The sequence below is a fragment of the Typopeltis vanoorti genome, chromosome 6 (assembly GCF_054136105.1).
Source record: "Typopeltis vanoorti isolate ZY-2024b chromosome 6, IOZ_Tvanoo_1.0, whole genome shotgun sequence".
Taxonomy (NCBI): Eukaryota; Metazoa; Arthropoda; class Arachnida; order Uropygi; family Thelyphonidae; genus Typopeltis; species Typopeltis vanoorti.
The window spans coordinates 103,172,711-103,195,896 of NC_143554.1; the positions used below are offsets into that span (position 1 = coordinate 103,172,711).

Genomic DNA, 23,186 nt, shown 5'->3' on the forward strand with positions numbered 1-23,186 from the left:
TGAAAGAACAAACCAATCCTTGCAGCCGAGGGAACATCTTTAAATACTAGTGGAATTTCGCTTTGCAAGAAACTGTAGATAAATGGCCCTGTAAGACAATTTGGTTACCCAACAGGCCCAATCAAGTGATTGTCGATCATATATCAATGCACCACACATTTACAGAGAAGCTATGTTGGAAATTTGTTCCTACAGTGGTATGTGGATTTTTAGAAAAACAATGTCATTTATCGTTTTTTAATACCTCTCACATGATGGCTTTTTATGTGCTAGTTTCAAACAGCTGTATCTCTGCATCAAGTGGGCACATATTTATATGAATTTTTTTTTTTTTTTTTTTTGCTCAGAATAATCAATACTACCAAAATATTTACTATTCCCGAAATACCCTGTATATTATGAGACTCATAAAAGATAATTTTTAGAACAATAACAGATACAGTTGCCAAGATATGTTGACTCACACAGCACTGCTCCCTATAAGTTCGTTATAGCAAAAGGAATTTCTTATAGCAAGTGTTTTCTTAAAATAGAGCTGCTGGTATGAGGATAGCTGCTTTGAATTATTATTATTATTATTCCTGATACCTCGGAGGCAAGGAGTCCGAAGACTCATCGCGGGAGGACATCTTCAAATGTCTCTACACCTTACCTCTACTACGAATCAACGCCATCTACCGCCCACCTCCAACACCACCACAACTAGTAATTTTTGTCTGTAAATTGCATGTTCTGAAGGGCCGATTTGTATGTATGCGGGATGAAAAACCCGAGTTTCCGGGAGAAAAAACCCTGCTACCTCCGTATAAGATCGGCTAACTCACCATCGATTGAAATCGACCAGATAAAGATTCCTCCCGTCGCGACGAGAATCGAACTTAGGCCTATTCCAATCAAAGGGCGCAATGTACCGTTGTTCTTCCAATTGCGCTACGGAGGCGCTTATTATTATTATTATTAATCTAATAAGATCTGCTACAATGCTATGCACCATAAAAGAAATGGCATTAAAAAAAAAAAAAGGCAGCAAATCTTGTATTTTTCTTCATAATATCTGATTAAGACTAGTTACAAAAATTGGAGTATGTGATATGAACTATTAGCATCATTAGGAAGAATGAAATTCAACAAATGTTTTTACTAAAAATAAATCAATTAAGCAGATATATTTTCCCCCAACACATTACTCTTAACATCACAAGCAGTATTAGCTAACGATAGGAATAAATTTACAAGGACAAATACAGTGAGTACTACAGTATGAGTTTTATGGCAAACACAAATTTTTATCAAAGAGCAGATAAATATTTTATTAAAGAACTTACATATTCTTATATATAAACAGTGATACAACATTTGGTAATGATTTTCTGGACAAGAAGGCTATCTATTGAAGCTTTTGTTGAAGAGATCCAAAAATTGATTTATCTTTTTGACCTTTCTGCCTAATTTGTAATTTAACAGTTGGATTTTGTACAGGCACAGATGTTTTAGAGGAGGCTTCTTTAGAAGCTGGTACATTTTCAATAGTAATATGCACGCTGCATCCATCCTGAATAAGCTGATTTTCAAAGCCTGCTGCAATTTGATTTACTACTCTTCTTTCAACCTGTAAAATGAATACAATATTATAAACTGCTATCAACAAAAAACCCATAGATAATGAAGAAATGGTATTACAGTCAATTCTCACTGCCCTTACAAACACCATTATAGTGAATTCACTGACTATAACAAAGTAATAACTCCCAGCCAAAATCTAGTATAATATTACTATTAGTATCTATTCTCACACTTTTCCCATTCACTCTTTCTTTCACATCAGAATATCAGCACTTTGCAATTTATATACATTAATATTAGTCCATCCATATATTTCACTGGCAACAAAATGAGCAGCCTCTCATGGCATGTGATCCTTACATTTCTGATCAAACACATCCTAAATAATAATTTATTAGGTATGCTCATTAAAATGCATAACACATCTTTAAAAAAAATTCAGTCTAATGAAAATTAACTATTATTTAGATATCGGTCAAGTGTAGGTGAATAACTAATTTAATTACCAACTAGTTTCGCCTAACTTAGACCACAAGAACAAGGGATGTTATAAACTCCTGCATGTTTGTAGAAAAGAGTGAAATCTTTTGGTGATCTTAGAAATTTCTGGATAGTTTCAACTGGCTTGAAGGTCACTCTAATATTGTGTGGTTTTAGGAGGCGAACTAGTTTTTTGGAGATGGTACCAACGTATAGAATAGTTATAGTAGTTATATATTGGGTGTCATCACGTTGTCTTTGTGGTATGTCAGAGGAGAATCTTGTTAACAAGTCCTCTAGGGTACCCATTTGAGGAATAGATCATTTGATATTTTATTTAATTCTTCTTGTAGATCAATGGTCCGTGGTGAATTGTATAGCATATGAATAATGCTGAGTTTTTGAGAGATGTGAGACAGCTAAAGTTTAGATAACGTCCAGTATTTGTTGGTTTTCTAAACAGATAAGTTGACACTGTTGTTTTCTTTTTTATGATGTCTAGGAATGGTAGTTGTTTGTCCTTTTCAAGATCTAGTGTAAATTTGATAGTATGGTGGAACATATTGATTTTGTTTAGGTAATCTAATAGCTCTTCCTTTTTGTGGCTCCAAATGATAAAGATGTCATCAACAAATCTAAACCATGCCTTAGGTTTTGGATTAATTTGAGATAAGATTTTACTTTCAAGATCTTCCATAAATAAGTCAGCACAAGAGGGTGAGAGGGGGCTGCCCATGGCCAATCCAGTTAATTGTTTGTAAATTGTTTTCTTCCATACAAAATAGTTACAAAATAAAAAGATGAAGTGCTGTTCCCTTTGTCCGCCTTAAGTATGATGATGTCTTTGTTGTTTTTAAGTTGAGTAGCGTTCTTTTTTCCATAGGGGTGACATTGGTGTGAGGAGATCTTGAAGGAGATGAGAGGATTATGCTGCTTAGCAATCGTTGTAAGTTGTGGTAGTAGTGATATTCTTCTTCTTATTGTGCTATCTTCTATCAAAGGTCAGCGACCATCTTGGCGAACAAACTGCGGTCTTGTGCTAATCTGAGCAGTTGTGCACTGCTCTTTCCTGTCCACGTCTTGATGTTGTCAAACCATGATATTCTTTTTCTTCCTCTAGTTCCTTTGCCATCAATTCTTCCTACCAAAATAGTTTGTAGAAGTTGGTATTTGCTGTTTCTCATGATGTGGCCAAGATATGTTTTTCGTTTCTTGATTATTTGTACAAGATGTTTAGCTTTGCCAATGGATTTTAAGACTCTTCATTGGTAATTTTTTCTGTCCATGATATCTTTAGCATTCTTCTGTATAGCCACATCTCAAAGGCTTCGATTTTCTTGATGGTTGTCGCCTTCAATGTCCATGTCTCAACTCCATAGAGCAGAATAGACCACACGTAACATTTCAGCATTTGGCATCTGACTTCCATGTTTAGGTCTTTATTGCAGAATAGTGTTCTCATTTTCATGAAGGACTGCCATGCAACTTCAATCCTTGTCTTTATATCTATTTCTGGATCCCACCGTTCATTAAACCAACAACCAAGATATTTATATCTTGACACTTGTTCAATATTTTTCCCATTGAGTGTCAGTTTCATTGATGAGGCTGGATGTTTGCTGATGATCATGTATTTTGTCTTGTTGATGTTTATATTTATTCCCATTCTTTGGCTTTCTATGTATACTCTGTCAATGAGTTTTTGGAGATCCATAATGTTATCTGCATATCGTAGGTTGTTAACGATCTTTCCATTTATTGTGATTCCCTCTGGACATTCTTCCAATGCTTTTTTAAAGATTACCTCTGCGTATATGTTGAACAGGAGTGGTGAGAGCACACATCCTTGTCTCACTCCTCTTTTGATGTTAATATCACTGGTGGTAATACAGATTTGTTATTAGTCTTATGTCTTGTTCGTCTAGCCTTGTTTGTTGAAGGACTTCTATTAAGTTAGTGTGTCTGACTTTGTCGAATGCCTTTTCAAAATCTATGAAACACATAAAGACAGATTTCTGTTTTTCTGTGCATTTTTGTATCAATATTTGGGTACAGAAAAGGGCCTCTCTAGTACCAAAACCATTCCGAAAGCCGAATTGTGTTTCACTTAGAGTTTCTTCATTTTTTCTATAAATGCGATTCTGAATTACTTTCAAAAATATTTTTAATGTTTGGCTCATTAGACTAATAAGTCGGAGGTCACCACAGGAATTCGCTTTGGGTTTCTTTGGGATAGTGATAAATGTAGATTTGAGCCAATCTGATGGAAATTCATCACTTTCATATATTTCATTAAATAGTTTTTCAAGAAGTTTGATGTTATCTGGTTCTATTAATTTTAAAAATTCTGTTTGCACACCATCTGGTCCACTGGCTTTTCCTGTTTTACTCGTTCGTATAGCATTCTCTATTTCGCATTTCATGATTGCTGGTCCTTGAATGTTATCTTTTATATTTATAGGCTTCTGTCTAGTATCATTGAAAAGTTCTGTTACATATTTTATCCAAATCTGTGCTTTATTCTCTTCTTCTAGAACTATTTTTCCATTTTCGTCTCTTACAGACACTATTTGCTTTTTCCTCGGTTTTCCGGAAATTTCGTTGATTTTCTTATACAGATTGAAATTATCATGTTTCTTCTGAAGCAGTTCAATTTCAGTACATAAATTTTTCATCCAATTTTCCTTGGCTTCTTTTATTTTTTTCTTGATGATGTTATGTGTTTCTGTATAGGTCTTTGTTTTTGTACATTCTTCTTGTATCAATAAGAGAAAGAATCTCATCTGTCATCCATTCCTGTTGTTTTATATTATTCACATAACCTACTTCTTCAATACTTGTTGTTACGATGGCATTCTTTAAGCTATTCCAAAGAGATTCCACACTTTTATTTTCTTCTATGTTAATCTGTTGTAATCGCAGGTTAAGCTGTGTCTTGGCACTTTTATTTATGTTCGGGTCTTTCAGTTTTTCTACATCAATTTTCTTTTTCTTCTTTTGTGATTTTTTAGCTGATTTTAATCTAAGACGTACTTCTGCAACTATGGGATTGTGGTCTGATGAGATATCTGCTCCAGGATAAGTCTTTGCACTCTTTATACTACTGTGGAATATTTTATTTATTAGTATATAATCAATTTGATTTCGGACAATGTTATGTTGGTTATCTTGAGGCGATTTCCAAGTGTACAGTCTTCTGGGTGGAAGTTTAATCCAGGTATTTGCTATTGTTAGATCTTCTTCCTGACAGAACTGGACTAGGCGATCTCTTCTGTCATTTCTGGTGGCTAAGCCATGTCTGCCAACAATTTCTCCATCACCCCCTCTTCCTACTTTTGCATTGAAGTCACCCATCACTATGTTTATATCATGTTTCTTTGTTAGATTTTTAATCTCTTTTAGGTGTTCATAAAACTCTTCAACATCTTCTTCACTTTTGTCAGCTGTGGGTGCATAAGCTTGTATGATATTTATGTTAACAGGGTTTCCCTTAAGTTGTAACAGCATTATCCTTTCAGAAAATGGATTCCAATTTAGTACTGATTTATTGATTTCTTCATCTACTATTACAGCTACACCATGTCGATGTTTGTTCTCATCATTCCCAGAGTAATACATTGTTGTATTATCTTGTTGACACTTTCCAGATCCCGGCCATCTTGTCTCGCAAATTCCCAAAATCCAGATGCCCAGCCTCTTCATTTCTCTTGTGGCATTTCTTAATTTGCCAGCTTCATACAGAGTTCTGACATTCCAAGTTGTAATTTTAAAAGTGGACACCATTTTGAGCCCGGAGATTCTTCGCACCCCTGTCCCATTTAAGGGACGCCGGGAACTTGGGGCCAATTGTAAGGGTTTGCTCGCCATGATGGTTGTTCTGGAGATAAGGTAGAGCAGTAGTTTCTCCGTTTGCTTTCTGCTCCGCAGTATTACAGACGTACACAATATAATCATATTGCCATCTGCAAATCTCTGATCACAAGCTTTTCCGTCATCATTTGGCTTCAACCTTGTGTCAGTACTGACAATGCTGCTTTCCAATGTCAGGGGCAGTGACCCCACTTATTTAATGGCGGCACTACTCGCCATGTCACCGAGTTGTCATTGGGCTTTGTGAGGTTTTAAGTGAGACAGAGTTGCCACTTCTGCTTCCCCATGCCCTGATAGCTCAGTCGCTGTTGGTCCACAGCTGCTTATTCGCCAGATTGCACTGCTTATATCGCAGCTAGCCTCCATATCTGAAGGCTGTTCCCCGATCCGCCACCTGGGGACGCACCCGGTAGTAGTCAGCTCTGCCCCGGGTAGTGATATTGCATTCTCTAAATTGCAGATGAAATCTACTTTAGATATTATAGTGAGTGGTAAGGCAAAATTGAAGCCTTTTTTTAGAATAGCAGTCTCTGGTTTAGTTAGTATGTGCTTAGATTGGTTAACGATCACTTTGTTGTCCGGTAAGGAAGGTTTAGACACAATAAGATTATTATACAAATGATTGAATTTCTTGATTTGTGTTCGTTTGCTATTTCTGAAGGTTTTATCATAACTTGTGCAAATCATATTATCTAGAACTTGCCAAATATCTTCATCCACGGTATTAGAGATGTCTGTGAAGAACTCATAGCATTTTGAGTCTATTTGGCTTAAAGTAAGTCTTGTATGACGTATTCTTTGAGAGTGATGTTTTATGATAAATGCATTTAGCTTAATAAAAAGCTGTCTGAGACGTAGGAACTTTGGGATAACGTTGTTGTCCCGACATCTTTTTAAGAAAGTTAGGTGATTTAAAAACTTTGCTCTTTTACACTTTAAAAGTTCAAGATGGCCTACCTTCCATTCAGTAATCTCATCGATCCTTTTCATATTAGAAATCAGTCAAGTGTAGGTGAATAACTAATTTAATTACCAACTAGTTTCACCGGCTTGTGCTGTCAGCTTCTTCAGGGTACAATCAGGAAAGCAAAGAAATGAAAATTACAAGCAATACGATAACTGACAATTCTATATATGGCATAGGACTTTTGTCTTATGCCATATATAGAAAAGTCTATATATAAAAAGTATCATTCCAGAATCTTCAAAGAAGCTGCTACAGTTGCTCCTTCCACAAATAACCTCAACAGGAACCAGGGTTTAATCCTACCAGATATATGAAAGACTTCAATTAGATCAATAAACACACAAGAAATGAACTTCAGTGCAAACTACAAAATGCATCTCAACAAGTAAATCATGTATCCGCGACGCAGGCATTGTTTCACGCACACTACTATTTTGTTATTGAAATAGAATTGTCAGTTAATGTATAGCTTGTAATTTTCGTTTCTTTGCTTTCCTGATTGTACCCTGAAGAAGCCAACAGCACAAGCCAGCAAAACTAGTTGATAATTAAATTAGTTATTCACCTACTTGACCCATATCTAAATAATAGTTAATTTTCATTAATCTTTGTGGTCAAGAATTAACAATTTCTAATAATTCCTTTAGTCTGTTTGACCATAAGCATATTATGGGATAATGAATGTTACTCATACTTCCCATCTTTATAGTTGAGCTTGTTAGCTCAATTACCTATTATAGCTAGGTAATTTGTCATTTTAGTAACCTGACTGCTTATGATAGGCCAGAAATGCTACCTAGATTATCTGTTATGCTTGTCAATTTTATGATTCTTCTCTGGCTGATTTCTCTTTTCTGTGGGATGAAAAATCAGAGTTTCTGGGAGGATTATCCTGCCATATCCATATGGGACTGGCTAACTCTTCTTCATTTGAAAAACTAATAATCCAAGTATTTCAAACCAGAAGGAACTGTTGATACTGAATGAGTTAAGGCTCGCAGATTTGGTATTTGTAGAGTTGATATATATCGAGCTGTTTCTATTTCCAGTCGGACTATTTTCAGGGTGGTGACTAAAACATGATGAAAACGTATACTGAAATAACACCATCCTGATTTAGTGAAATTAATCTTCAGGATTTGTGAAATAAGAAGATGTTGTCCATACAGGTCTGTTTTGGTTACAACTGGTTCATTTTAACTGGGAAAAAACTGAGCAAAAAATTTCTAACTGATATCAATAATGCTATTCTGGCTGTATTGAATTTAATGAAATTGGCAGCATCTCTTAAAATTTATCAAATATAGTTTTGAATAGACCATTTGTTGTGGTGGAAATATGAGGCAAAACCAAATTTTATTTATAGAGTGCATAACCAAATACATGCTTCACATGAATCACTATCTATTCTATGAAGTAGTATGTACACATTAGAAAATAATCTAAAATACGACAAAATAATTATTCAAAGTTTTGATCATCATCATCTACTTATGTTACTGCATCTCAGGTAATGTTACCAAAAATTTTAAAAACAATGTTTATCAAGAAAGGAACTGTTCAATGAATTATGAAAGATATTCATCGAAAATTATCAATGAATTATATTTTTTAATTAATTGCTTTCACAATCAATACCTGTTTAACGAGTTGTTCTGCAAATTCTTTGTTTGATGAACTAACTTTTGAATAAATTCCCATTCATTAAATTAATGAAATGCATTTTTAGTTGATGTCTGAAGAATTGTCGTTTGTTTAACACCTCTCAATGAATTTTCATGGAATAGTCTATATTATGTGGTTTTTATCCCTAAATTTATTTCCACAGTGTTTCTCTATTTCTCAAATATAAATTAAATAGTCATATTTGGGTCTGCTTTATTAAAATCAGATGTCAGTCAAAAAGCTTTTTGATGCTAACTATTAGAAATCAAAAAGCTTTTTGATTTCTAGTAGTTAGCACAGAGTTGCTAACTACTAGAAATATCTCAATCAGAAGTAACATTACCATTAAGGTTGTATGCAGCATATGCTGTGATTTTAACATAAGGAAATTTTTAAAGAGTAATGCATGATCACCAAATTTGGTTGTAAGTTTGCAAATATGCTCTTGAAATATATATACTGATTATGGCACATGGAGAAGAAATCACAATTCAAGCAATTTAATAATCTGCATTGTAACAAAAAAGTGGAGTGATCTCTGCAAAGATGCAGAAAGTTCAGGACATGTATCCATATACACAACAGATGAAAATCTGTCATGATGCAAAGAAATCATCAAATTCCTGATATGTACCATCTGAGAACATGCAGAACACTATAATAGCACTACATTATTAAGTTTACATTATTCTTAACTTTCTATCCACCATTTTACTCCAAATTAGGCTGTTAATTGTCAGGACTGATAATGTCAGATCTATCTTATATTTTCTTCTTCTGACAGTTCTAATTGCATCAATCCCCATGAGATTTTAACCTTCTTCCAGGTCTTTTCCTGTCATTCTCACATCAAACACCTGCTCTGCTAACCTTTCTTTCCATTCTGTATGAGTGACCAAACCTCAATTAGCTCTGCATATAACACATTCTGAAATGTTAACACTGTCAGGTTTTTTCCTTTCTAATCTCTTCATTTTTAGTATGGTCCTGCATTAATATCATTTGTTTATTCCTTTAATATTGATCAGAATGTTTCACATCTCTACATCTCTGATCCTTGCTCAACTGTTTTATTTTTAGCCCAACTTTCAAGTTAAAATTTCTTTGAACGCTGTCATATATACGGCTAGTTTTAGTGTTCTGACTAATTTAGTGTTCTCTCTTTTCACCATAACTTTTATTCAACTGACTCCCACCATACCAGCTATCTAAATAAATGAAATATTTTACTTGCTTGCCCTGTAGATTCTCAATTCAGAAGGCAATTGATATTTTCAAAGTCTGTCTTTTTACTGCTGACCTTTATGCTAAATTTGCCACAGCAATATTCAATTTTAGTTAAGCTATTCTGAAGACTAGATATGGATTTATTCAGGAGTATCTGCATGAAGTAGAGCCAAGATTTTTATATTTGGTTTAATGATACTTTCTTTCATAATGTGATGATGAATAACAGTGGAGACGGCATCCGTACACTCTAATTTTATATCAAACCTTCCTACTGTACCTCCATCAGTTCTAACTGCTGTTACACCTGATATCTTAAGAATGTAGAATTCTCAGCTATCATGGTGTAACATGAAGAGAAATAAATTAAAAACCCTGCATAAAAGCTAATAGCTAATTTAAATGAATTATTTAAAAGAAAAGGAAATATTCTTGCATCCAATAAAATATAAAGGTGTTTGGGTGAACTAACTAACAAAAAGAAAGAAAGAATATATTAATGTTGTAATATGATATAAAAGAGAAAATTTAACTAAATAAGACAGAAAAGGATTATTCATAAAAGATGGTATGTGAGAGGCTAGAGATTAAAATATTAAGTAAATTCATAGAGAAAATTTGAAAGGGGATTAAGTTAGAGGCTAGCACAAGAAAAACAACAGAAAATCGCTTAGGGCCAATTCCCGGAGTGAGACATCGTTTGGCTCGCCGACCAAAGGACGTTTGGCAGAAAAACGCCACCCTAATTGGTCGGTGAAGTAAAATCAAGAAGGGGGCGGAGAAAAGAAGTTAAAAAAGGTGCCGTTAGGAGAGCAGGTATAAAAGCGTTGGAAACCCCAACCCTTTTATACTTTTTGGTTTTTGTTTTGGTTCTGTTCCCGAGGAGTTCTCTACGAGCTCCGTGGCATAGATTTCACGTGGTTTTCCTGAGTGGAGATTGGGGTTATATTTCGGTCGTCACAACATGGAAACAAAAGTGAGCGGGATTTCGATTCTGGATTTCCTATGTAAGAAGCGAAGAATGCCATAGAGTCAAAGAAAAGGAAACATATTCTTTATGTTTCAACTTCAGTGACAACCACGAGAAAGGGAAAGCTATAGAGATATTGATATCCACGTCGCGGGTCGCACAGCCGTCATATAGATGATTCAAAGTGTGTCCTGAATTACGAAAGTTTAAGACCGTGTAAGCATAGTTCAACTCCAAAAGGAATGTAGGAGTAGCAGATTATTGGAGAGGTTATACCAAGCTAGTTCAATCAGAAAAAGGTAAAGGCCCATATGAAAAACTCAAGAAAGAAAGGTACTGTAAAATATATCTAATGTTAACTAAAATTTGTCTGTAATAAGTATCATTATTCTAATACGGAACTGTTGAAGTGACCAAGGAAAATTTATACTAGGACTTTAGTATCTGACAGAATATATTAAAAGTAAGCTGGTTAATGTTATGTGAATAATTAAGTCCTGAGACTTTTGCATGTCTATTATAATGTATAGGAAAGTTAAAATGTCATAGTTGTGTGTTAGTGCAGAAAAAGGTTTAGTTAATCTACTTAAGTTTGAATAGTGTGAATTAATGTCAAATGAATTTACGTGTTGAATGTGTATGGCGGCATGATTGTAATACTAGTTATGTGTTAGTGCAGTAAATGGTTTAGTTAATCTACTTAAGTTTGAATAGTTAAATAGTGTGAAGTAATCTTATTTGTCTATGTCAAGTGAATTTATGTGTTGAATTGTTATGGCGGCATGATCATAATACCCATTATAGGATCATAGCCTAATTACTTGTAATAAGCTAATGTTAGTTTGTAAGTATTTAGTTTAGCATTAAATTGAGTAATCACAAAAATTGAATTGTACCATGTTAAGGAATTTAATAAACCTTTGTTCAATGATAAAAGAGTTGTCTGAAATTGCTGTCCAATGCACCACTTGAAAAATACGAACCTAATCACGTGGGAAATTAATGTGTTAAGAAATGAGATAAAGTGTCACGACTGCAACATTGTTTCACTTTCAGACATATTTTAGTTCTTTCTCCTTGTTTTTGTATATAATATCTCAAACTAAATATCCCAAAAGGCACAGTATAAATACAAATATTAGGAGTACTAAGGGGAGAAATAACTTAAGTATTAGTAAATTTTTTGGTGATATCTCGTGCGTAGATAATAGTTGAACATAGATAAAGGGGAAATAACTAGATAGAATAAAAATCATAAAATGGGACACAACACTGCTCACTTAACTTAAATATAGACTATGCACTGCTGTATTCATGACCTAAAGTACAAGTTTAAGCCCAAATTGAATTGTGCAGTTCCTCAAAGATAGAAATGAAGCAGTATTAACAGAAGAACTGGAAATCCGAAACAGATGAAAAAGAATACTGTGAGGAACTGTACAACAGAGAGGATAGATAAAATTTGGAGAAGTCCTCTCCCCAGGAAAATTTTAATTTGGAACCTTCTCCACTTAGGCATTAGGTTGAAAAAAAGCAATTAAACACTTAATAGCAATAAGACCCCAGGTGCAGATGGAATCCCAGCTACAAGGGGATGGAGGGATAAGGATGTTTCATAGATTGATTACAAGGATATGGGAGACAGAATCATGGCCTAGAGACTGGAAAAGGTTAGTTTTCATACAACTACATAAGAAGAGAGATATGAAGGATTGCAAGAACTATTGAACATCATTCTAAATAGGATTGAGGCCAAAGTTGAGGAACAAACAAGTTTTAGAAAAGGTAAGAGTACTAAAAGATCAGATACTTTTCCTCAGGTCATAAAAAAGTATAAAGAATTTAGATCCCCTATGGTAATGTGTTTCATAGACTACTCTAAAGCTTTTGACTGTGTTCAGCATGTGAAACTGTGGGAAGTGATTAAAAAAAAAAAAGGGTTTTCCTCAACATAATATCAGGTTGAGAGCTAACTTGTACAGGGAGCAGGAAGAAATGGTAAGAACAAGTGTTGGATTAACTGATTGGCTTCAGGTAGGAAAGGGAGTTAGGCAAGGATGTCTACTTTCTCCTCACTTGTTTAGTATCTATGCTGAGGACATAATGTGTGTAGCATTAGATGAGCTCAAAACAGGAATTAGGATAGGTGGTAGATTGATCACTAATCTGAGGTATGCTAATGATAAGGTACTCCTTTGTAATCACAAGGAAAAACTTGAATAGATTCTTGACAAAGTTAACGGTGATCAGTAAGAACACAGGATTTCAGCTCAATCTAGACAATGATTATGGTTCTCAAAAGAAATACAGACAGGGAAGCTTCTGAGAAAAAACAAGTGTACCCTTAATGGACAAAGAATTGAGGAAGTCAGCAAGTTCGAGTACCTGGAATCCATTATTAATGTGAAGAATTGCTGTTCAGAAGACGATTGGAATGACTAAAACAAGTCAGACTTGTATAAAATCTGGAAGGATGTATGTCTCCATGGGAACAAAGTTGGGGGATTTTGGATGCAGCTGTTTTTCCAACAGCAACTTAAGGATAGGAAAAGTATAGCTGCTTTTGAGATGTGGTATTACAGAAGGCTAGTGAGGATATCATATACTGAAAGGCAAACAAATGGATGGGTGCTAGAAAGGATCAGTAGAATAAGGATACTGACGGAAGAAAGTTGAAATACTTTGCATAATTGAAAGGATGGAAAGAGGACTTCTCAAAACAATAATAGAAGATAAAGTTCCTGGAAAAGAGGAAGGGTAGACCATCAATGAGATGAATGAGAGTGTGTCCAGTGACTGATCTCCAGAGTTGAAGCTTCCAGAAAAGCATACAACAGGACCACATGGCACATCACCAAGCATCTGACTGACCACATGGCACATCACCAAGCATCTGACTGACCATATGGCATCTATTGATGTCCAATGAACAGATGGATATAATGTTCCATTTACCAATGTAACATTTACAAATTTTGTATGCCTTTTCCATATCTACAAAACTTAAATACAGATCCCCGTTGTATTCCCAAGATTTTTCAACTATTTATTTTAATCTGATTCTGATCACCCCTATTTGGCCTAAATCTAGCTTGTTCTTTTCCTAGTTTTTCATCCACAATTTTTCTCACCCCCTTTTCCTGTATGCCTGCATAACAGGGAAATTCCTCTGTAAACTCTTATTAATGTAAACTATTAACTATTATATGATTGGTATACTATGAACACTGATCAATCTTCTGGAATTTAACTTTTTGCTTAGGCTTCTTAATTATATAAATGCAGCCACTGCAAAACCTTTAAACCTCCATAGACATTTTCTGATCGATATCATTATTTCAGGTTTCTGATGGCCTTTTCAGTTACTGATACGTATATTCCTGATTGCATTCCTCTTGCGTATTTTCTATCACCATTCTGTCGCTACTTGTTTCATTTAGCAATCTTTCACAGTCATCTGAGTCCTCCAGGGAGTTAAGGACTCATTGAGGGAAGCTGTAAATTACCCAACCCAGCTATCATTAAATTCATTTATACCAGATGCACTCACTACCTCTAAGGGCAAATTATTCCACTCACTCTTTGCTCTATGGAGAAAAACTTAGCTCTTACTCCTTTCTTGACTGAGAACAACCTTAACTTCCATGGATGCCCCCGTGTTCTCTCTCTGCCTTCCATATAACGAAAAATTTCATCATTTGAAATGCTATAAGATTCATTCAAAAATTTATAGACCTGTATGATATCACCTCTCTTTCTACTGTTAACCAGAGTCTGCAATCCACATACTCGCAATATCTAAATCCCATAATTCAGATATAATCTTTGTAACTCTTCCTTGCACCCACCCTTTTCCACAGCTTTTTTATCCCCTTGGAACATGTGGGCTTATCAAAGCCTTCAACATTGCAATTATCTTCTGAGCTGTATCTGCAACTTTTGCTATGTGACCTTTGAACGTTAAATTCTTATCCACCAATACACCAAGATCCCTTGCTTCTTTAGTTTCTTGTATCATAACCCTGCTAATATGCTGCTGGAACTGTAATCATGCCAAATTGCTTAACTTTACACTTACTAACATTAAACTGACAGCTATTTTCGTTTGCCCAGATTTCCAGTCTATTCAAATCATTTTGTAATTGCTGAATATCAGTAGCATCCCTGATTGCCCTGCCTATCTTCGCATCATCAGCAAACAATTGCAAATCTGAAGATAGGCCCAAGGACTGAACCCTGAGGTACACCACTGGTTACCTTAAATCTGGCAGATTAACACCCACTGTATACCACTTTTTGATATCTGTCTGTCAACCATCCCCTGATCCAAGCTAATAGATTATATTCCAATGTCCCATATTGTCCAGTTTACACAACAGCCTATTGTGTGGTATCCATTCCCTTTATCCAACTTGGCCTTCCTTTAGTAAACCCATGCTGTTCCCTGCAGAGTATAGAATACTTGTCTATAATAAATTTAGTTTAATCCTTTATCCAAGTGTAAGCAAAGAAAGTTTGCACCTGAAGTATCTTCAGGACCAAACTTTGTTTGCTTACACTTGGATAAAGGATTAAACTAAATTTATTATAGTCTAACCAAGTGGAAAAAAATAAAAAATTCCAGAATGCTTGTCTACCCATTCCTGTATGCAAGTTCTTACCAAATTCTCTAAAATCTTCACTACCACACCAGAGATACTAATAGGTCAGTAGTTAGACACATCAGCTTTTGCACACCACCCTTGTGCAATGGAACTATCATACATTCCTTCCATTCCTGAGCTGAGACTCATGTTATACAAATGTGTGAAAGGCCTAGCCAATTCAGCTGCACATTCCTTTAGCAAACAGGCTGATATTCCATCTGTCCCTATTGACAAATTCTTATCCAGGTTATGCAAGAACTCTTCAACCTCATTTTCATGAACCTCTAACTCTTCATCCAACATAGCAGTAGCACCATGCTACATACACCTGGTTGATATATCTTAGCAAAGTGAGCACTCATTAACTGAACAATCTCCTTAGCTTCTGACACTCGTGTACCATCTGCATTCAATAAAGTTATTCTTTCTTTTGCTTGTGGCATAACGATAAAATTCTTTTGGATTGCCTTTAGCTTGCATGGCTAATTTCTTTTTATACTCTGTTTTAGCTTTTCTCACAATACTCATTACTTTTCTGGCCTGAGCTTTATATATTTTATAACTCCTCTCACTCTTATTCTTTCCACATCATCTTCTTCTTGTGGATCTCTTGCTTAATAAGGCTACACATCCATTTCATTCCCAACCTATTTATTCTTTGAACACTAGGGATACATTGAGATACCGCCTCATTCAAGCACTTTTTCAAAGATTCCCATGCATTGCTGATAGCCGATATTTTTTCCATTCAGTAACTGATACCACGAGACCAAAGATAGTATTCTTCTAAGTTGATCATAATTTCCAGCTTTGTAGTTCAGCATGTAGCCTGTTTTAACCGGAGCTTCAATAAAGTAGATACTTCCCAAGAAAGAACAGCATGATCACTGTCACCAATTGGTGGTAAAATAGCCATATTCTTGACAGAGATCCCCTCTGATGCTATGAGCAAATCCAACACCCTTTGACCTCGAGCTCCTTCTTTCACATGCTGCTTGAGAAAGTTGTCTTGCAACAATTCAATAAATTCCTGTTCTTTCTTATCATGAGATTTATCTTCTACCAAATCAATGTTTGGAAAATTAAAGTCACCCATAATGATCATTCGCTTGGTACCCATAAGGCTAAATTGGCGATACATTTCTTCGTCCCCTACAATTGAGCCGCCCTACCTGTAGCAACACCCCCCACCATATATTTCATTCTGTTAACATCCACTTCACACCAGATAGACTCAAACTTATAGCTACATTGGGCATTGTCTTTTGTATTTCTACCCTAACTGGGCTTAAGTCATCTGATATCATTAGTAGCACTCCTCCTATCTCTTCTGTCATTCCAAAAAATAGTAGAGAAAGATGTTGGAAGTTTTTTTCCACTTGGTTAGACTATAATAAATTTAGTTTAATCCTTTATCCAAGTGTAAGCAAACAAAGTTTGCGCTGAAGTATCTTCAGGACCGAGGCAACTCGTGGTAAAGGTGGACCAAGCTCTCACCACTCGTTGTCTTAATATCTCCCATAATGCAAAGCGCATCTCCTTGCAGACATGTATAATGCTATGCATTAAGGGAGGGACCACTACCCAGACTGGTCTCGACCTTTATTGAGGTCTTGTCAGTGGGAGCCAGACCCAGAAGTGGTGATTCTCTAAATCCAGAGTAATTTAATAAGGTGGTACACCTTTTGGCAACTCGTATAGGTAATATGACTTCTCCATTACTTCTACCTTAGTATCACCACTTCTGGGTCTGGCTCCCACTGACGAGACCTCAATAAAGGTTGAAAACGGTCTGGGCAGTGGCCCTTCCCTTAATGCATAGCAGTATACATGTCCGCAAGGAGATATGTTTTGCATTATGGGAGATATTAATACAAGGAGTGATGAGAGCCTGGTCCACCTTTACCATGAGTTGCCTCAGTTGTGAAGATACCTCAGGCGTAATTTGTTTGCTTACGCTTGGATAAATGATTAAACTAAATTTATTATAGTCTAACCAAGTGAAAAAAAACTTCCAACATCTTTCTCTAAATCCAGAGTAATTTAATAATAAGGTGTTACACCTTTTGGCAACTTGTATAGGTAAATATAACTTCTCCTATGCTTCTGCCTTAGTATCACCACTTCTGGGTCTGGCTCCCACTGACGAGATCATGTTTGGGTATGCCTCCCATGCTAGATATATATGAGAGGCTCTGCTTGGGATAGGTTTTTGCCTATCTCTGAGTAGAGCCACCGCTGAGATTATGGCTCTGTCTAGTGGTGGGGTAAGCCTGCCACTGAGTGGAACAATGCTGAGTTGGGCGATCTTTCGAGATCGTCTAATTTTTAGAGAGGTCTTTACTTAAATACACCTCAATAAAGGTCGAAACCAATCTGGGTAGTGGCCCTTCCCTTAATGCATACATTATACATGTCTGCAAGGAGATGTGCTTTGCATTATGGGAGATATTAAGACAAGGAGTGATGAGAGCTTGGTCCATCTTTACCACGAGTTGCCTCAGTCCTGAAGCTACTTCAGCGCAAACTTTGTTTGCTTAAACTTGGATAAAGGATTAAACTAAATTTATTATAACCTAACCAAATGGGCAAAAACTTCCAATTTCTTATACATCCTTCATTACAATATGAAATTCAATTTTACCCTGCTGCACACTAAATGTTCACTTCCAATTTCAAATCTTCTGGATACTCTTTTGTCCTAAACCAATGGGGAAATATCACTATCATCAATAACATAGTCAATGAGCTTTTTTTTTTATTTTTTCATCTTCTTTCCATGTGAATTTGTGCACATTTTTATTTTGGAATGTGGTGTTTTAGTAATAACTAGTCCATGTACCGAATAGAAATCCTGCAGGTACTTGCCATTTTTATTAGCATTGCTCATTCCAAAACATTTCTACATGTAATCATTTCCTATTTTCTGTTTTGAACTCCAATAAGTACCAACTTTTAATTTAATGTATCAAGTCTGTTAATTGCTTATGTTCTTCTGGCCAGTTTACCTGTTTTACAGGATGGAAAATCTGTTTTTTTCAGAGAAAATCCTTCCACCTACATATGAGACTGGCTTATTCATGTTCAACAGAGAAAGCTATTATGAAGGCTTTTCACATCCTAAACTGGACTTGAACCATGTCTTTCCAACTAGGCATAATCAATATTGTTTGAGCTACAGAGGCTCTTTCATCTTTGTGCATAACTTTTAATATCATCTTTTAATATTTGCTGGAATGGTTGGCCAAGTAGTTAGTATATGTGCTCTCTCAAATCAATTATGATATGAATAGGAACGACATTGTTTTATTTGAATTGTGCACATTGATTTACCTCTCTAGCACATTAACCTTTATAAGGAAAACTCATTTCTGATCTGTTGATTCGTATCCATAATTTTCAAAGGTGCAGTCTTAAAAAAAAAAGTGGGTCTAGTGTATATATGTTGATGAATGTGTTAATTAATAAATGCTTTGAAAGTATATATTAAACATTATAAAGAGCCATTAAAGTAACAGTTTTAAAACAAAAATTCTTTCTCATACCTCATATTTAATTGATCGAGCACCATAATGTACATCATATCCATCAGCTAAGATCTCTAGAACATTTTTGTCCCATGTTAATTCAATATTATGTTTTTCTTTTGCCTGTCAAAATCCACATAAATATTTATGAAATATCTGGAATCTAGAACACCAAATAATCTTCCACCTATCAATATAACGAATTAATCTAAATTTAGATCAAGTCTAATATTAGAGAAATGACCCTGGAGAATAAAATGAAGTTCAATATATAAGAGTATAATATGTGCATTTCAGTTGTTATTTGAACTAAGAAAAATAAAATATAGAAGACTGCTTTAATATTTAAAAGGTAAGAATTCCAAAGTCGGTATCAATGAAGAACAGAATAGGATTTAAGAAATTTATTCATTCATTCTATACATTTAGCTTTGCTAGTCATCTTTAGTGGTCCTTAATTCAACCTGATGGAGAAATTTTGAACTATTTAGCTGTTTCATATAAACTTGAATGGGAAGAATGTATATGAGCATCTCTTTACTTTCTCTCTCTGTCTATCTATCTATACATGTGTGCATGTGTGTGTGGCCATTTCCCCAGTAATTGAAATTGTGACCTAACAAAAATAACTCATTTTAAAGTTATGCTCTCCTGACAGAAAAAAAAAGTTGTCTTTAAAATTCCTCCTCATTTGCATAAAATAAGTATTCAAATAAAGATCAGTGGTGAGCTCAGTGATGATTAACCTATTCATACATGAAAGACTGAAAAGCTTACATGGTAAAGAATTCAGAACTAATTCTCCTTGCAAAATATCTATTAGAAAATATTCTGAAAGCAGATATTTCACCATTAATCATTACCGTTGACAACAAACCTCAATAGAGTCAGACATCATAAAATCAGTCAGTATCACATCTATCATATTGAACTTTAAACTTGTTTACACTCTCCCAGTATTCACAATATATTTTGGCAATGCATTCTACTGACTCATCACAACCCTTAAAAAAAATCCATTCCTCTCCACGTATTTACATACTTCAGGGATGTGTCCTCTCATTCTCATCCTCCATTCAAATGCATAACCCTTTCTGTATTAATCATGTAAAATTCTCTCATTAACTTCAACAACTCCATCATATCACTTCTTTTTGACCAAAGCACTTACAATTTTAACCCACCATTTACATTTCCTCAGCCTCCTCATATAACACAGAGTTGAATTTCTTCTCAGTAAAAGAGGAAGAGAAGCATTATTAGGATACAAACCAGCTAACGAAAGAATAATAATGGCAGGATTTACAGCAAGATCATTTAACATCACAGTGATTCAGGTATATTCATCTACTTCAGAAAGTATTGAAGAAATACAGTTATTCTATAGCAACTTGGAAATAACCTTGAAACCAGTACCAAAGAAAGTTATATCAATTTTTTTTTAAGTTAAAGGGAAATTACATCCCATATTGTTTCTTAGCCGAATAAGAAACTCGATGAGTTTCTTTGGTAATGATTAACCGCCGAATTGAAGCCTTTGGCTCTTCATATAATTAGTAATTTATTAGGACACCTCTTGGCAATTCTCATAGAAAAGATTTAAGTTCTGTTTGCTACAAACTTGGTATTGTTAACTAGGTCTACCTACTCACTGATGAGACCTCAATAAAGGTTGAAACTGGTCTGGGTAGTGACCTTCTCTCATAATGTAGAACAATAATACAGCTCCTAGGAGCCAAGTTCACATTATGGGTAAATATCAAGAATAGTGATCGGAGCTTGTTCCACCTTTGATATGAGTTGCCTCAGCTTGCACTACTTAAAGGGTCAGTTGCTGCAGTATCCAGGTATTTGCTTACGCTTGGAATCGCTGAACTTTATATAGTTTCTATATTCGGCATGAAACTCTTTGAGTTTCTTATTCGGCTAAGAAACAATATGGGATGTAATATCCCTTTAACTTAAATAAGTTATGTCGCCGAATTGAAGCCTTTGGCTCTTCATATAATTAGTGATATATCAATTATTATTGGAGGAGATTGGAATGTGAAAATTGGAAAAACAATGAAGGATGGAAAAGAATAATGGGCAAATATGGATATGGAGAATGCAATGAAAGAGAAGAAAGAATGCTTGAATTTGCTCTAAAGCATGACATGGTAATTTGCAACACAATTCCAGCAAAAAGACTGTAGGAAGTGGACATGGCAATCACAAGATCGAAGAACTAAGAACATGCTAGACACGATATTCATAAGCAAGAGATGGGCTACATCAGTTCAGCAGCATCAAACATTTCAAGGAGCAGACATGGAATCGAGTCATAGCTTAGTGTTGATTGCCAATATTAAGTTCAAATTTAAGCGACAAGAGTGAAGGCACAGTATCAGAGAGATGAGGACACTGAGCAAGAAAATTACAGGGAGAGTGCTTCAGGATGAACTAACCATTATGGAAAAGGAACTGGAGGATAGAAACAACAAAGTGGTGTCTGCAATCAAGAAAGCAGTGGAACAAACAGTTCCAAAGAAAGAAAAGTTAAAGAAGAGGTGGATCTTACAGGTGACATTAAAGATAATTGAAGAAAAAAAGAGAATTAAAGATTAGGAGAGAGAGATCTCTGTGGAAATGGAAGAACAGTATAGAGCAAAAATGCAATGAAGTGAAGAAGGTAGTTAGGAGAGACAAATCAAAATGGCTAGAGGAACAGTGCAAGGATACCAATACATAATGTGGTGAATAGAGAACAAGAGAAGTATATGAGATGATCAGAAACATAAACAAGAAATGGAGTCAATGCTAAGTTATATGAGACACAGGGAGATGTTGAGGTCCAAAAGAAGTAAATTGATGAACTGGGAGAAATATCACAACCAAGTTGTGATATTAAATGGCATCGCACTTTGCTTCCAATGCACATAACTGACAATGGCAAATGCCCTCCAGTCATTCCAACTGCCCCCCTGTATCCTTTTGCCAAAAAGACATCACAAACCTGTTGTCTAAATTAGACACAAAAAAGTCTCCTGGCCCTGAAGATCTGGGCCAGGAGACCCAGATCCTGAAGGTCTGTGCATCGGAACTGACTCCTATCCTATGTCACCTGTACACACTCTCTTACTCCACTGGTATATATCCCAAAACTTGGAAACTGGCCTATATTCAACCCATTCCAAAAAATAATGACAAATCACTGCCATCTAACTACTGCCCTATCTCACTCACTTCAGTTCTGTCTAAAGTAATGGAGAAGGTCATCAACTCTGAACTCCTAATCTACCTTGAAGGTACCTGGCTATTAAGTGACCACCAGTACGGATTCCGTCAAAGCCGTTCAACAGGAGATCTACTCTCATACCTCACCCATCACTGGACAAATGCCATGGAGAAATTCGGTGAATCCCAAGTAGTTGCACTTGATATCTCCAAAGCCTTTGACCGAGTCTGGCACAAAGGCTTACTAAGCAAACTCCCATCGTTTGGACTGCCCAAGGACTTCTAGAGATGGTAGATGGCTCCCCTATCCTCTCACCATCCAACTAATGCTGGGGTCCCACAAGGTTCAGTTCTCTCACCGACCCTCTTCCTTCTATATATCAATGACCTACTTCAGTTGACCTCTAACCCAATACACAGTTTTGCAGATGACAGCACATTACATTCCTCCCTTTCATTTGACAAACCCTACTCTACACAACTCACCTCAACCCACAGAACATCAACCACCACTGTCCTTAATTCCGACCTCCAAGCCATCCGCCAATGAGGCTCAGATAACCTTGTCAACTTCAACGCTAGTAAAACCCAGTTCTGTCTTATTTCTCACAAAAAAAGAACCATTTTCCCCCAACATTGTTTTCAATAACACTCAAATTCTCAGACAAGATGAAATTTCTCTTCTCAGAATTACCTTCACATCAAGCCTCTCCTGGCACAAACACATCACAACCATTGCATCATCAGCTTCCAAAAAACTAGGTTTTCTCTTTCACTCAAGACGGTACTTCGCCTCTAAACAGCTGTTAACACTATACGTCACAATTCTGCCCAGCTCTCGAATACTGCTCTCACATCTGGAGTGGGGGCTCCAAAAAGCTCCCCTCAAAATGTTTGACTCAATACAGAGGAGAGCAATAAGACTAATAAAATGACCCATCCCTCACCAACTCACTCCTCCCACTTTCACATAGATGCTTGATCTCTGCAATCTGTATATTCTATAAATATTTCCACGAGAAATGTTCATTTGAAACAGCATCAATAATTCAAGC

The 23,186-nt window shown here is 35.7% G+C and overlaps 1 protein-coding gene across 4 annotated transcripts in view; it reads right to left on the reverse strand.

Moving 5' to 3' along the window:
* Positions 1-1,289: 1,289 nt before the first annotated feature.
* Positions 1,290-23,186, reverse strand: part of LOC150105767 (mitochondrial disaggregase-like) — a 244,459-nt gene continuing 222,562 nt past the window's right edge. For 3 of the 4 annotated variants that reach the window (XM_090393565.1, XM_090393564.1, XM_090393566.1), the window contains 2 exons: positions 18,934-19,038; positions 1,290-1,609 (listed from right to left, as the gene is read on the reverse strand). In XM_090393565.1, coding sequence (XP_090249691.1) covers positions 1,388-1,609; positions 18,934-19,038 — 327 coding nt within the window. In that variant the 3' untranslated portion in view covers positions 1,290-1,387. Of the gene's footprint in view, positions 1,610-18,931; positions 19,039-23,186 lie in introns of those variants that run through there. The other variant, XM_090393567.1, reaches the window with a different exon arrangement.